The 14623-nt window shown below is 36.4% G+C and overlaps 1 protein-coding gene across 3 annotated transcripts; it reads left to right on the top strand.

Moving 5' to 3' along the window:
• Positions 1 to 345: 345 nt before the first annotated feature.
• On the top strand, positions 346 to 13371 carry LOC137359166 (C-type lectin domain family 7 member A-like). 3 transcript variants are annotated; one of them, XM_068025236.1, is made up of 7 exons: positions 346 to 588; positions 8295 to 8887; positions 9324 to 9434; positions 10424 to 10583; positions 11468 to 11619; positions 12519 to 12631; positions 13061 to 13371. In XM_068025236.1, the coding sequence occupies exons 2-7, from the start codon at positions 8707 to 8709 to the stop codon at positions 13361 to 13363; spliced, it is 1020 nt and encodes a 339-aa protein (XP_067881337.1). In that variant the 5' UTR covers positions 346 to 588; positions 8295 to 8706; the 3' UTR covers positions 13364 to 13371. The 3 variants fall into 3 exon arrangements, with proteins under 3 accessions (XP_067881337.1, XP_067881339.1, XP_067881338.1); XM_068025238.1 differs by lacking the exon at positions 346 to 588 and having other exon boundaries at positions 7937 to 8887; positions 10424 to 10588; XM_068025237.1 differs by lacking the exons at positions 346 to 588; positions 9324 to 9434 and having other exon boundaries at positions 7937 to 8887.
• The last annotated feature ends 1252 nt before the right edge of the window (positions 13372 to 14623 follow it).

Genomic DNA, 14623 nt, shown 5'->3' with positions numbered 1-14623 from the left:
ATATGGATATAGACTCTGTGCTGTCACATTGACTCTCCAGTTATTATTAAATACATTAATATGGATATAGACTCTGTGCTGTCACATTGACTCTCCAGTTATTATTTAATACATTAATATGGATATAGACTCTCTGCTGTCACATTGACTCTCCAGTTATTATTTAATACATTAATATGGATATAGACTCTGTGCTGTCACATTGTGTGTGTCCCAGCCCAGATATCACGTGATGCTCATTGTCTCCTCCCTTGACGTCATCGCCTGAACTCTGCCCAGCCCTGGTATCGCTTCCGGGTCTCTTCCCTCCACTTCCTGCCCTTTCCTTTCCCAAGATGGCGGCCCTGAGGGCCCGGTTGCTCTGAGCCAGGCGGCGGAGCGAGTGCCTGAGTGCGCCCGGAGCGGCTGGGAGAGGCCGAGGCCTGAGGCTGGGCCTGCCGGGAGGAGGTTGTTGAGGCAGCGAGGGGCTGGAGCGGCGGCAGGACGAGGGGGAAGCAGCAGCTTTGAACTGATCCTCATTGATGTGCAGAATAATTCATCCGGATTCATCCAATTGGGAATCGAATGGATTGAGAGAGAGATTGGAATGTGTGTTTATTAATGAGGAAGAATCCAGCAGTGATCTGTCTAATAATTCATTAATAATAATGAATAATAATTAATAATTCATATAGTTCATCAATAATCTTATAGTTCATCAATAATCATATAGTTCATTAATAATCATATAGTTCATCAATAATCATATAGTTCATCAATAATCATATAGTTCATCAATAATCTAATAGTTCATCAATAATCATATAGTTCATTAATAATCTAATAGTTCATCAATAATCAAATAGTTCATCAATAATCATATAGTTCATCAATAATCATATAGTTCATTAATAATCTAATAGTTCATCAATAATCATATAGTTCATTAATAATCTAATAGTTCATCAATAATCAAATAGTTCATCAATAATCATATAGTTCATCAATAATCTAATAGTTCATCAATAATCATATAGTTCATTAATAATCTAATAGTTCATCAATAATCAAATAGTTCATCAATAATCATATAGTTCATCAATAATCATATAGTTCATTAATAATCTAATAGTTCATCAATAATCATATAGTTCATTAATAATCTAATAGTTCATCAATAATCTAATAATTCATTAATAATCATATAGTTCATTAATCATATAGTTCATTAATAATCATATAGTTCATTAATAATTCATATAGTTCATCAATAATCATATAGTTCATTAATAATCTAATAATTCATTAATAATCATATAGTTCATTAATCTAATAGTTCATTAATAATCATATAGTTCATTAATAATCATATAGTTCATCAATAATCTAATAATTCATTAATAATAATGAATAATAATTAATAATTCATATAGTTCATTAATCTAATAGTTCATTAATAATCATATAGTTCATTAATAATCATATAGTTCATCAATAATCTAATAATTCATTAATAATAATGAATAATAATTAATAATTCATATAGTTCATTAATCTAATAGTTCATTAATAATCATATAGTTCATTAATAATCATATAGTTCATCATAAATCTAATAATTCATCAATAATCTAATAGTTCATCAATAATCATATAGTTCATTAATAATCTAATAGTTCATTAATAATCATATAGTTCATCAATAATCTAATAATTCATTAATAATCTAATAGTTCATCAATAATCATATAGTTCATCAATAATCTAATAGTTCATTAATCTAATAATTCATTAATAATCATATAGTTCATTAATAATCTAATAGTTCATCAATAATCATATAGTTCATCAATAATCTAATAGTTCATTAATCTAATAATTCATTAATAATCATATAGTTCATCAATAATCATATAGTTCATTAATAATCATATAGTTCATCAATAATCTAATAGTTCATCAATAATCTTATAGTTCATCAATAATCATATAGTTCATTAATAATCTAATAGTTCATTCATAATCATATAGTTCATCAATAATCTAATAATTCATTAATAATCTAATAGTTCATCAATAATCTAATAATTCATTAATAATCTAATAGTTCATCAATAATCAAATAGTTCATCAATAATCTAATAATTCATTAATAATCTCATAGTTCATTAATAATCTAATAGTTCATCAATAATCTAATAATTCATTAATAATCTAATAGTTCATTAATAATCATATAGTTCATCAATAATCATATAGTTCATTCATAATCATATAGTTCATCAATAATCATATAGTTCATTCATAATCATATAGTTCATTAATAATCTAGTAGTTCATTAATAATCATATAGTTCATTAATAATCTAATAGTTCATCAATAATCTAATAATTCATTAATAATCTAATAGTTCATTAATAATCATATAGTTCATCAATAATCATATAGTTCATTCATAATCATATAGTTCATCAATAATCATATAGTTCATTCATAATCATATAGTTCATTAATAATCATATAGTTCATTCATAATCTAATAGTTCATTAATAATCATATAGTTCATCAATAATCTAATAGTTCATTAATAATCTAATAGTTCATCAATAATCTAATAGTTCATTAATAATCATATAGTTCATCAATAATCTAATAGTTCATCAATAATCTAATAATTCATTAATAATCATATAGTTCATCAATAATCATATAGTTCATTAATAATCATATAGTTCATCAATAATCTAATAGTTCATCAATAATCTAATAATTCATTAATAATCATATAGTTCATTAATAATCATATAGTTCATTCATAATCATATAGTTCATTAATAATCATATAGTTCATCAATAATCTAATAGTTCATAAATAATCTAATAATTCATTAATAATCATATAGTTCATTAATAATCATATAGTTCATCAATAATCTAATAGTTCATCAATAATCTAATAATTCATTAATAATCATATAGTACATTAATAATCATATAGTTCATCAATAATCTAATAGTTTATCAATAATCTAATAATTCATTAATAATCATATAGTTCATTAATAATCATATAGTTCATTCATAATCATATAGTTCATTAATAATCATATAGTTCATCAATAATCCTATAGTTCATTCATAATCTAATAGTTCATCAATAATCATATAGTTCATTAATAATCTAATAGTTCATTAATAATCATATAGTTCATTAATAATCATATAGTTCATCAATAATCATATAGTTCATTCATAATCTAATAGTTCATCAATAATCATATAGTTCATTAATAATCTAATTCATTAATAATCATATAGTTCATCAATAATCATATAGTTCATTAATAATCTAATAATTCATCAATAATCATATAGTTCATCAATAATCTAATAGTTCATTAATAATCATATAGTTCATTAATAATCTAATACTTCATTAATAATCATATAGTTCATCAATAATCTAATAGTTCATTAATAATCTAATAGTTCATTAATAATCATATAGTTCATTAATAATCATATAGTTCAGTCATCTAATAGTTCATTAATAATCATATAGTTCATTCATAATCATATAGTTCATTAATAATCTAATAATTCATTAATAATCATATAGTTCATTCATAATCATATAGTTCATTAATAATCTAATAATTCATTAATAATCATATAGTTCATTAATAATCTAATAGTTCATTAATAATCATATAGTTCATTCATAATCATATAATTCATTAATAATCTAATAATTCATTAATGATCATATAGTTCATTCATAATCATATAGTTCATTAATAATCTAATAATTCATTAATAATCATATAGTTCATTAATAATCATATTGTTCATCAATAATCTAATAGTTCATTAATAATCATATAGTTCATTAATAATCATATAGTTCAGTCATCTAATAGTTCATTGATAATCTAATAGTTCATTAATAATCATATAGTTCATTCATAATCATATAGTTCATTAATAATCTAATAATTCATTAATAATCATATAGTTCATTCATAATCATATAGTTCATTAATAATCTAATAATTCATTAATAATCTAATAGTTCATTAATAATCTAATAGTTCATTAATAATCTAATAATTCATTAATAATCATATAGTTCATTCATAATCATATAGTTCATTAATAATCTAATAATTCATTAATAATCATATAGTTCATTCATAATCATATAGTTCATTAATAATCTAATAATTCATTAATACTCATATAGTTCATTAATAATCTAATAGTTCATTAATAATCTAATAATTCATCAATAATCTAATAATTCATTAATAATCATATAGTTCATGAATAATCTAATTGTTCATTAATAATCTAATAATTCATTAATAATCATATAGTTCATCAATAATCTAATAGTTCATCAATAATCTAATAGTTCATTAATAATCTAATAATTCATCAATAATCTAATAGTTCATCAATAATCTAATAATTCATTAATAATCATATAGTTAATCAATAATCTAATAGTTCATCAATAATCTAATAGATCATTAATAATCTAATAATTCATTAATAATCATATAGTTCATTAATAATCTAATAGTTCATTAATAATCATATAGTTCATCAATAATCTAATAGTTCATTAATAATCTAATAGTTCATCAATAATCTAATAGTTCATCAATAATCTAATAGTTCATTAATAATCTAATAATTCATCAATAATCTAATAGTTCATCAATAATCTAATAATTCATTAATAATCATATAGTTAATCAATAATCTAATAGTTCATCAATAATCTAATAGATCATTAATAATCTAATAATTCATTAATAATCATATAGTTCATTAATAATCTAATAGTTCATTAATAATCATATAGTTCATCAATAATCTAATAGTTCATTAATAATCTAATAATTCATCAATAATCTAATAGTTCATCAATAATCTAATAGTTCATTAATAATCTAATAATTCATCAATAATCTAATAGTTCATTAATAATCATATAGTTCATTAATAATCTAATAATTCATTAATAATCATATAGTTCATCAATAATCTAATAATTCATTAATAATCATATAGTTCATCAATAATCTAATAGTTCATTAATAATCTAATAGTTCATCAATAATCTAATAATTCATTAATAATCATATAGTTCATCAATAATCTAATAGTTCATCAATAATCTAATAATTCATTAATAATCATATAGTTCATCAATAATCTAATAGTTCATCAATAATCTAATAATTCATTAATAATCATATAGTTCATCAATAATCTAATAGTTCATCAATAATCTAATAGTTCATTAATAATCTAATAATTCATCAATAATCTAATAGTTCATCAATAATCTAATAATTCATTAATAATCATATAGTTAATCAATAATCTAATAGTTCATCAATAATCTAATAATTCATCAATAATCTAATAGTTCATCAATAATCTAATAGTTCATTAATAATCTAATAATTCATCAATAATCTAATAGTTCATCAATAATCTAATAGTTCATTAATAATCATATAGTTCATCAATAATCTAATAATTCATTAATAATCTAATAGTTCATTAATAATCATATAGTTCATTAATAATCATATAGTTCAGTCATCTAATAGTTCATTAATAATCTAATAATTCATCAATAATCTAATAATTCATTAATAATCATATAGTTCATCAATAATCTAAGAATTCATTAATAATCTAATAGTTCATTAATAATCATATAGTTCATTAATAATCATATAGTTCAGTCATCTAATAGTTCATTAATAATCTAATAATTCATCAATAATCTAATAATTCATTAATAATCATATAGTTCATCAATAATCTAATAATTCATTAATAATCTAATAATTCATCAATAATCTAATAGTTCATTAATAATCATATAGTTCAGTCATCTAATAGTTCATTAATAATCTAATAGTTCATTAATAATCTAATAATTCATCAATAATCTAATAATTCATTAATAATCATATAGTTCATCAATAATCTAATAATTCATCAATAATCTAATAGTTCATCAATAATCTAATAATTCATTAATAATCATATAGTTCATCAATAATCTAATAGTTCATTAATAATCTAATAGTTCATCAATAATCTAATAATTCATTAATAATCTAATAATCCATCAATAATCTAATAGTTCATTAATAATCTAATAATTCATTAATAATCATATAGTTCATCAATAATCTAATAGTTCATTAATAATCTAATAGTTCATCAATAATCTAATAATTCATTAATAATCTAATAATCCATCAATAATCTAATAATTCATCAATAATCTATTAATTCATGAGTAACCTATTACTTCATCACTAATCTAATAGTTCATCAATAATCTAATAATTCATCAATAATCAATAATCTACTACTCATCAATAATCTAATAATCCATCAATAATCTAATAGTTCATCAATTATCTAATAATTCATCAATAATCTAATAGTTCATTAATAATCATCAAACATCTGGTAATTCATCAATAATCTAATAATCATCAATAATCTAATAATTCATCAATAATCTACTAGTTCATCAATAATCTAATAGTTCATCAATAATTTAATAATCCATCAATAATCTAATAATTCATCAATAATGTAATAATTCATCAGTAATCAATAATCTACTAATTCATCAATAATCTAATAGTTCATCAATAATTTAATAATTCATCAATAATCTAATAATTCATCAATAATCTAATAATTCATCAATGATCATTAATAATCTAATAATCCATCAATAATCTAATAATTCATCGATAATCTAATAATTCATCAATGATCATTAATAATCTAATAATCCATCAATAATCTAATAATTCATCGATAATCTAATAATTCATCAATAATCTAATAGTTCATTAATAATCTAATAATTCATTAATAATCTAATAATTTAATAATAATCTAATAATTCATCAATGATCATTAATAATCTAATAATTCATCAATAATCCATCAATAATCTAATAATTCATCGATAATCTAATAATTCATCAATGATCATTAATAATCTAATAATTCATCAATAATCTAATAATTTAATAATAATCTAATAATTCATCAATGATCATCAATAATCTAATAATTCATCAATAATCCATCAATAATCTAATAATTCATCGATAATCTAATAATTCATCAATAATCTAATAATTTAATAATAATCTAATAATTCATCAATAATCCAGCAATAATCTAATAATTCATCGATAATCTAATAATTCATCAATAATCTAATAATTCATCAGTAATCTGATAATTCATCAATAATCATCAAACGTCTAATAATTCATCCATAATCTAATAATTTAATATTAATCTAATAATTCATCGATAATCTAATAATTCATCCATAATCTAATAATTCATCAATAATCTAATAATTCACCAATAATCTAATAATTCATTAATAATCATCAAACGTCTGGTAATTCATCAATAATCTAATAATTCACCAATAATCTAATAATTCATCAATAATCTAATAATTCATCAATAATCATCAATAATCTAATAATTCACCAATAATCTAATAATTCATCAATAATCATCAATAATCTAATAATTCACCAATAATCTAATAATTCATCAATAATCTAATAATTCATCAATAATCATCAATAATCTAATAATTCACCAATAATCTAATAATTCATCAATAATCTAATAATTCACCAATAATCTAATAATCCATCAATAACCATCAATAATCTAATAATTCATCAATAATCATCAATAATCTAATAATTCACCAATAATCTAATAATTCATCAATAATCTAATAATTCATCAATAATCATCAATAATCTAATAATTCACCAATAATCTAATAATTCATCAATAATCTAATAATTCACCAATAATCTAATAATCCATCAATAACCATCAATAATCTAATAATTCATCAATAATCCATCAGTAATCCAGTAATTCATTAATCTCAATAATCCCTCGGTAATCCAGTAATTCATCAAACTCAATAATCATTAATTTGATCCTTGATCAATGTACCTGATCGATTATTAATCCACTGTTAATATATACACTTAATTAACCTCAACAATCCATCATTAAGATAACAAGTCAATTCGTATTCTCAATAATTCTTTATTAATAAACCATTTAACAGATACTAATCGATCATTAACTTTACCCATAATTAATAAACATAAATATTAGTTACCATTAATATTATTGCTATTTAGAATCAACTATTCACAACCTGTTAAATAAACAGACAACTGACTAATTCAGAAACTGTCTATTTAGCGGAAATTGGCCGATGCATTTAAGAGCTGATCTGGTTCGTACTTGATCTCTCCGATAATTTTCAAACAGCCCCTGGAATAAGCGGGGAATATCCCGTCAGTATTATCTGCAAGAATTAACAAAATAATTCTCAAAACTGAAATCCGAATTTCAAAACGGGTGATTCAAAACAATTTATTATTAAACCGCTGATGCGTTGTTCGAGATTTTTTTGTAAGACCGACGATTTAAGAATTCTTCACAAGCTGAAAAGCCTTCGGATTAATCCTTAAAGGTCTTGGCAAAATATCGCCATCTCCCCAGAGATAATCCTCATCGCTGGGTTAAAAGCTCATCATATTGAATAGAAGGTCCTTGGGACCTCAGTTCCCCGATTCATTGGGGTTGGATCGGTTTAGAGAGGGAGTGAGAAATGAGAGGGACAAGAGGATCATCGCCCAGGTATGGTGGCCGAAGGGAACAAATTGACGATCTGGCCAGAGGAGGGGATGTCGATTCCCTCGAGTACGAGGAAGATAATGAGTTGCCGGATCTCATCATGAACATTGACAATGACGTCTTGGAGGATCGTGATGAGGACACCGAGAGCAAGGGTGAGCACGAGGGGGCGCCGAGAAAAAAATCAAATCCTACCCCGTCCCTCACCGTCGCGCTCCCTCTGCTGCTACCCTACGCCCCTCCGAGCTCTCCGACCTCCTCCGAGTACTGGCCTCTGGCACAGGCCGTGCCTTCGGCTGCCTCGGGGCCCTCAGCTCTGGACTTTCCTCCAGGCCGCTGCACTGTCGGAGGGTCCGTACCGAGGGAGGGCCGCGCTGCCGGAGGACGGTGTGCATCCCCTCAGTGAACATCACAGAGGTAACCAGGGGGCTTTCCCACGTCGCCGGGCGCAAGCGCGCTGCCGCATGTCCCCCGTGACGGCAGTGACCGTGCCTCTTGGCTCGAGAAGCACGTTGGGACCTGCCTAGCTGGCGAAAGGCGCTAGAAAAAAATGCACGTCTGTCTTCCCTTTTTCTCTTCCTCTCCTGACAGATGCCTCCGTGGGTTACAAGAGAACTCAAACCATTTTCATGGTGTTGGCTGTGTTAGGTTTCGTGGCCTGCATTGTCCTCCTTTGCCTTGTGGCTTACTTTGCGACCACGTGTAAGTACTCTCCTCCTCCCTGCTTCCTTCCCTTCCCCCCCCCAACCCCCCTCCTCTCCCCTTCCCCCTCCCCTCCCCCACCTTATCAGTTTGCTATTTGTGGGAGCTCGCTGTGCGCAAATTGGTTGTCACGGTCACCACATGACAAAGGAAGTATCCCAGTGGCTGAGTTTCAGGAAGCCGAGAGGTATTGTGGAAATCTTGGAGGTGTATCCTTCTGTGGGTGTGGGGCGCAGAGTGTGTCCTGGTGCATGAATCGCTAAAGGTTAGTATACCAGGTACAGCAAGTCATTGGGAAAGCTAATAGAATGTTATTGTTTATCGCGAAGGGGAATTGAATATAAAAGTAGGGAGGTTGTGCTTCAGTTAAACAGGACATTGGTGAGACCACATCTAGAGTACTGCGTACAGCACTGGTCTCCTTATTTCAGGAAGGATGTAAATTCATTGGAAGCAGTTCCGAGAAGGTTGACTAGACTAATACCCGGAATGGACGGGCTGTCTTACGAGGAAAGATTGGACAGGCTAGGCTTGTATCGGCTGGAGTTTCGAAGATTAAGAGGCGACTTGATTGAAACATATAAGATCCTGAGGGGTCTTGACAGGGTGGATGTGGAAGGGATGTTTCCCCTTGTAGGAGAATCTGGAATTAGGGGGGTCACTGTTTAAAAATAAGGGGCCGCCCATTTAAGACAGAGATGAGGAGTTTTTTCTCTCAGGGGGTCGTGAGTCTTTGTAACTTTGTGGGTGTCGCGGGCACGGCCGGCATTTGTTGCCCATCCCTTGACAGCTGAGTGGCTCACGAGCCAGTCACATCGCGGCGGATGGCATGAGTCGCACGTGAGCCAGACCGGGTATGGACAGGGGATTTCCTTCCCGGGAGGGCGTGAGTGAAGTGGCTGGGTTTTGACGACAATCGATGACACCGGGGGACGCGTGGCGGTTCACGGCTCTCTCTCTCTCTCTCTCTCTCTCCCTCCCCTCCTAAGACGTCAACGCCTCGGGGAATTTGCAGGTCGCCCGGGACAGCCTTCAGAACACGACGGAGAGCTACCTGAAGTTGCAGCAGCAGGCCAAGCAGAGGGAGGAGGCACACTGCACCCAGTTCCGAAACTCCACCGAACACTGGCTGCACCTCTTCTGCGAAAAGTACGGTGAGTGGATCCCACGGCAACGGGGACGGGTTTTAAACGGGTGAGGGTGAGGGCAGGAGGAGGCCCATTCGGGCACCCGCCCCCCCCCCCCCACTCCACACTCAAGTCTGCTCCACAGGAAACAGTTCCCGTTCTGGCCTCCTACACACTAGCCGAAACAGTGCAGGCATGCAGCTTGTAAAGGGCCCTGGCTTATAGATCCCTCCAAAATGAAGCAGGGCGAGTCAAGTTGTGGTTGGGGGGGAAACATTCTTGTCACGAGCGTGGTCCAGCTAATACCACGGGGTAATCTTCGACCGATAACAGCTGCAGAAGGAGGCCTTTTGGCCCATCCCATCTGTGCTGGCCCTTTGACGAGGGCCGAATACTTGCTCATTCCTGAAGAAAACAGCTGATGAGATATGTTGTTCCAAAACTGGCATACAGTCTAGCTGGCTTTTCTTCAAAGGCAGGAGCCGAGACGAATCGACAAAGTGAACTTCTCGGGGTCTTTTAGAGAGTTGCTGGGGAGCGTATCCTGTCTCCCCACAGTAACTGAGGCACCGCACTCGTGGGCTGATTTTCTGCCTCAAATCCACCCAGAAACGTGTCGCCCTCAGCCTTGAGTATGCTCAGTGACTGAGCTTCCGCAGGTTCACAACCCTCTGAGCGAAGAAGTTCCCGCTCGCTTAACCTGCCCGGGTCCCTGCGCGGCCGCTTTGGCCACCCAAGTCAGGAGTGTGATGGAATACTCTCCACTTGCCTGGATGGGTGCGTCTCCGACAACGCTTAGGAAGCTCGACACCATCCAGGACGAAGCAGCCCGCTGGATCGGCACCCCATTCCTCCTGAACATTTACCCCCCCCCTTCTCTCTCTCTCTCTCTCTCGCCTGATACAGAATGCCCTTCAAGGATCTGCGACCCTGGGTGGCTGCTGAACTCGAGAAACTGCTACCTGTTCACCAACACCAGGCTCACCTGGGAGCAGAGCCGGGCCTTGTGCCTAAACAGGCACGGACACCTTGCCATCGCCAGCAATTCCAAGGTGCAGGTAGGGTTCCCTCTCTCTCCTCAACCTCCTGAAACACATCTCGGGTGGAGCAGGGGCCGTCAATGTCAACACAACTTTGCTGAGTTTTACCCGCTCCGTTTCAAGGCCCATGCGCTCTCCGGTCCCGCTCTCCCGCATTCCGCCCTCCGTAAACTTCAGCTCATTCAAAACTCCGCTGCCGTTCCCTGTGCCCCCCCCCCCCACACCCCCGACTGCACCCCCCGACTGCACCCCCCCCCCCCCCGTGCCCTAACTTGCACCCGCTCCCCCTCATCACCCTCCCCGTGCTCGCTGACCGACACTGGCTCCCGGTCCAGCAACGTCTCGATGTTAAAATTCACATCCCCGTTTTCAAATCCCTCCTCGCCCCCTCCCTATCTGTGTAACCTCCTCCAGCCCCCTACAACTCTCCCAATCTGTGCAACCTCCTCCAGCCCCCTACAACCCTCCGAGATCTCTGCGCTCCTCCGATTCTGGGCTCCCTGGAGCATCTCCCGATTCCCATCGCTCCGCCATTGGCCGTGCCTTCAGCCGCCTGAGGCCCCAAGCTCGGGAATTCCCTCCCTAAAACTCTCCGCCCCTCTCTCTCTCTCTCCCTGTCTCCTTTAAGACGCCCTGAAAATCGACCTCTTTGACCGGTCCCAAATATCTCCGGACCTGGCACGATGTCAAATTCTGCTTGATAACGCTCCAGTCCAATGTTCGAATGCTTTAATTTGTAAAAGGTGCTTTGGTACGAGCAGCTTGATGTCGTATGTTGCTATGTTTTTGCCCCCCGTTTGTGAAGCCTTCACTGTTGACATATTTCCCATGTACCCTGGTTTCCCCTACACCCTGTTTGCTCTTTACCCTTTCCATTATTGCCCTGTTGTCCACCCACGTGGCCCTTTTGCTTCCAGAATTTCCTCGCGGAGCAAGCGAAGGATGCATCCTTTTGGATTGGACTGACCGACTCAGTGACCGAAGGGAGCTGGGTCTGGGTCGATGGGTCGAAGGTCATAGACGGCATGACGTGAGTAATAGAGGGGGTGGTCAGGGGTCAGGTCGGGGGGGGGCGATGGGGCGGACTGAGGGTCCGGGGGAAGCAGGGGGGTTCAGACTGAGGAGCGGTGGGAGGGGTTGCAGAGGTCAGTTTGGGGTCAGAGAGTCAGGGGGTCAGGCTGACGGTCAGGGGAGTAACGGTCAGATTCAGGGTCAGGGGTTAGACTTGACGGTCAGGGGATTAGAGGTGAGACGGGGGTGGGGGGGGGGGGCGCGGTCAGGGAGAGGGTCGGGCGACGGTGTGGGGGGAGGGGTGGGGAGGCGGAGTCGGACCGGAAACGGACCAATCGCTCGACGCCGGGATACCCCGCCTCCTCCCCCCTCCCCTCCACGCCCCCGTGCAGCAGCAGAGAGCTCTCACAGCGTGTTCTCTCCTCTTTCTTCCCCCCACCCCCGGAAGGTTCTGGGCAACAGGACAGCCGGACAACGCCTACAATCGGACGCACAAGACGACGGAGAACTGCGGCCTGCTGAACCTGCGCCGCTGGTACGACGAGGTGTGCTTGAGCACGTTTCCAGCCATCTGCGAGAAGAACGCCATCAGGCTCCACTTGATCTTCCAGCGGATGTTGAGGAGTCGTTGAGGGAGCTGAGGAATGGGGGGAGGGGCTGGTGGCCATCTTGTGCTGGCTGCCATTGTTTCTGCTCGGGACAGAAGAAAAACTTTCTTGGTCTATTGTCCTGTTTGATTTGTTCGCGTTGAAATTTGCCTCGGGGTGTGGGGGGGGTGGGGTGGTGGCGGTGGTTTGCCAATAGGCGACGGAAGACGAGCCCTTGGGGGGGGGGCGTTGGGGGTGGGTGGCGCGGTGCCACGCGATCACCATGGGTGACGTCCCACGCAAGCCATTGGCGGCAGCGCCCAGGGATGGCGGCGTTGCCCGGCTCGGATGTCACAATTCCGCGTTTGAAAGGACGTCACTCTCCGGGGCGGGGGCTCGGGCGGAACTCAGCTCCCAGTGACAGAGGTGGAACAAAAATTGCGGCCACGTTACGCGCTGAGCGGGAGTGCTCTCGCTGGTGGGCAGCGGTTCCGAAGGGCGGCTGGTTTCCTCATCCGCTGACGCGCGGGTTTCCCTTTTGCGTTTCTGACTTTTTGCTTGCATGTTAACGGGAGTCTTTTCTGGAGCAGTTTTATCCGGGGCGGCCTGCACCGTTGTGGGCGGTTTCGCTCACGTGTTTCCTCGTTTGAATAAAAACTCTTGTTTCATTCCAGTGGACAGCATCACAGTTCTTTGGAAGGTCAGTACCGAGGGGGCACCGCACCATTGGAGGGTCATTAGAGAGGGAGCGCTGCACCGTCGGAGGGTCAAGACTGAGGGAGTGCCGCACTGGCGGAGGGTCAGTACCAAGGGAGCACCTCACAGTCGGAGGGTCAGTACTGAGGGAGTGCCGCGCTGTCGGAGGGTCAGTACTGAGGGAGCGCCGCGCTGTCGGAGGGTCAGTACTGAGGGAGCACCGCACTGTCGGAGTGTCAGTACTGAGGGAGCGCCGCGCTGTCGGAGGGTCAGTACTGAGGGAGCGCCGCGCTGTCGGAGGGTCAGTACTGAGGGAGCGCCGCGCTGTCGGAGGGTCAGTACTGAGGGAGCGCTGCGCTGTCGGAGGGTCAGTACTGAGGGAGCACCGCACTGTCGGAGTGTCAGTACTGAGGGAGCGCCGCGCTGTCGGAGGGTCAGTACTGAGGGAGCGCCGCACTGTCGGATGGTCAGTACTGAGGGAGCGCCGCACTGTCGGAGGGTCAGTACTGAGGGAGAGCAGCACTGTCAGAGGGTCAGTACTGAGGGAGTGCGGCACTGTCGGAGGGTCAGTACTGAGGGAGTGCGGCACTGTTGGAGGGTCAGTACTGAGGGAGCGCCGCGCTGTCGGAGGGTCAGTACTGAGGGAGTGCTGCGCTGTCGGAGGGTCAGTACTGAGGGAGTGCGGCACTGTTGGAGGGTCAGTACTGAGGGAGCGCCGCACTGTCGGA

This window comes from Heterodontus francisci, unplaced genomic scaffold (assembly GCF_036365525.1).
Source record: "Heterodontus francisci isolate sHetFra1 unplaced genomic scaffold, sHetFra1.hap1 HAP1_SCAFFOLD_515, whole genome shotgun sequence".
Classification (NCBI taxonomy): Eukaryota; Metazoa; Chordata; class Chondrichthyes; order Heterodontiformes; family Heterodontidae; genus Heterodontus; species Heterodontus francisci.
The sequence above is the reverse complement of the archived record's forward strand: the minus strand, read 5'-3'. Positions and strand labels throughout refer to the sequence as shown.

Excerpts from the sequence above, each read along its gene's own strand:
- LOC137359166 (XM_068025236.1), top strand. The coding sequence starts at position 8,707 with ATGAGAGGGACAAGAGGATCATCGCCCAGGTATGGTGGCCGAAGGGAA. Across the intron at positions 9,435-10,423 it reads GGCTTACTTTGCGACCACGT|ACGTCAACGCCTCGGGGAAT; the intron begins GTAAGTACTCTC and ends TCCCCTCCTAAG. Across the intron at positions 12,632-13,060 it reads AAGGTCATAGACGGCATGAC|GTTCTGGGCAACAGGACAGC; the intron begins GTGAGTAATAGA and ends CACCCCCGGAAG.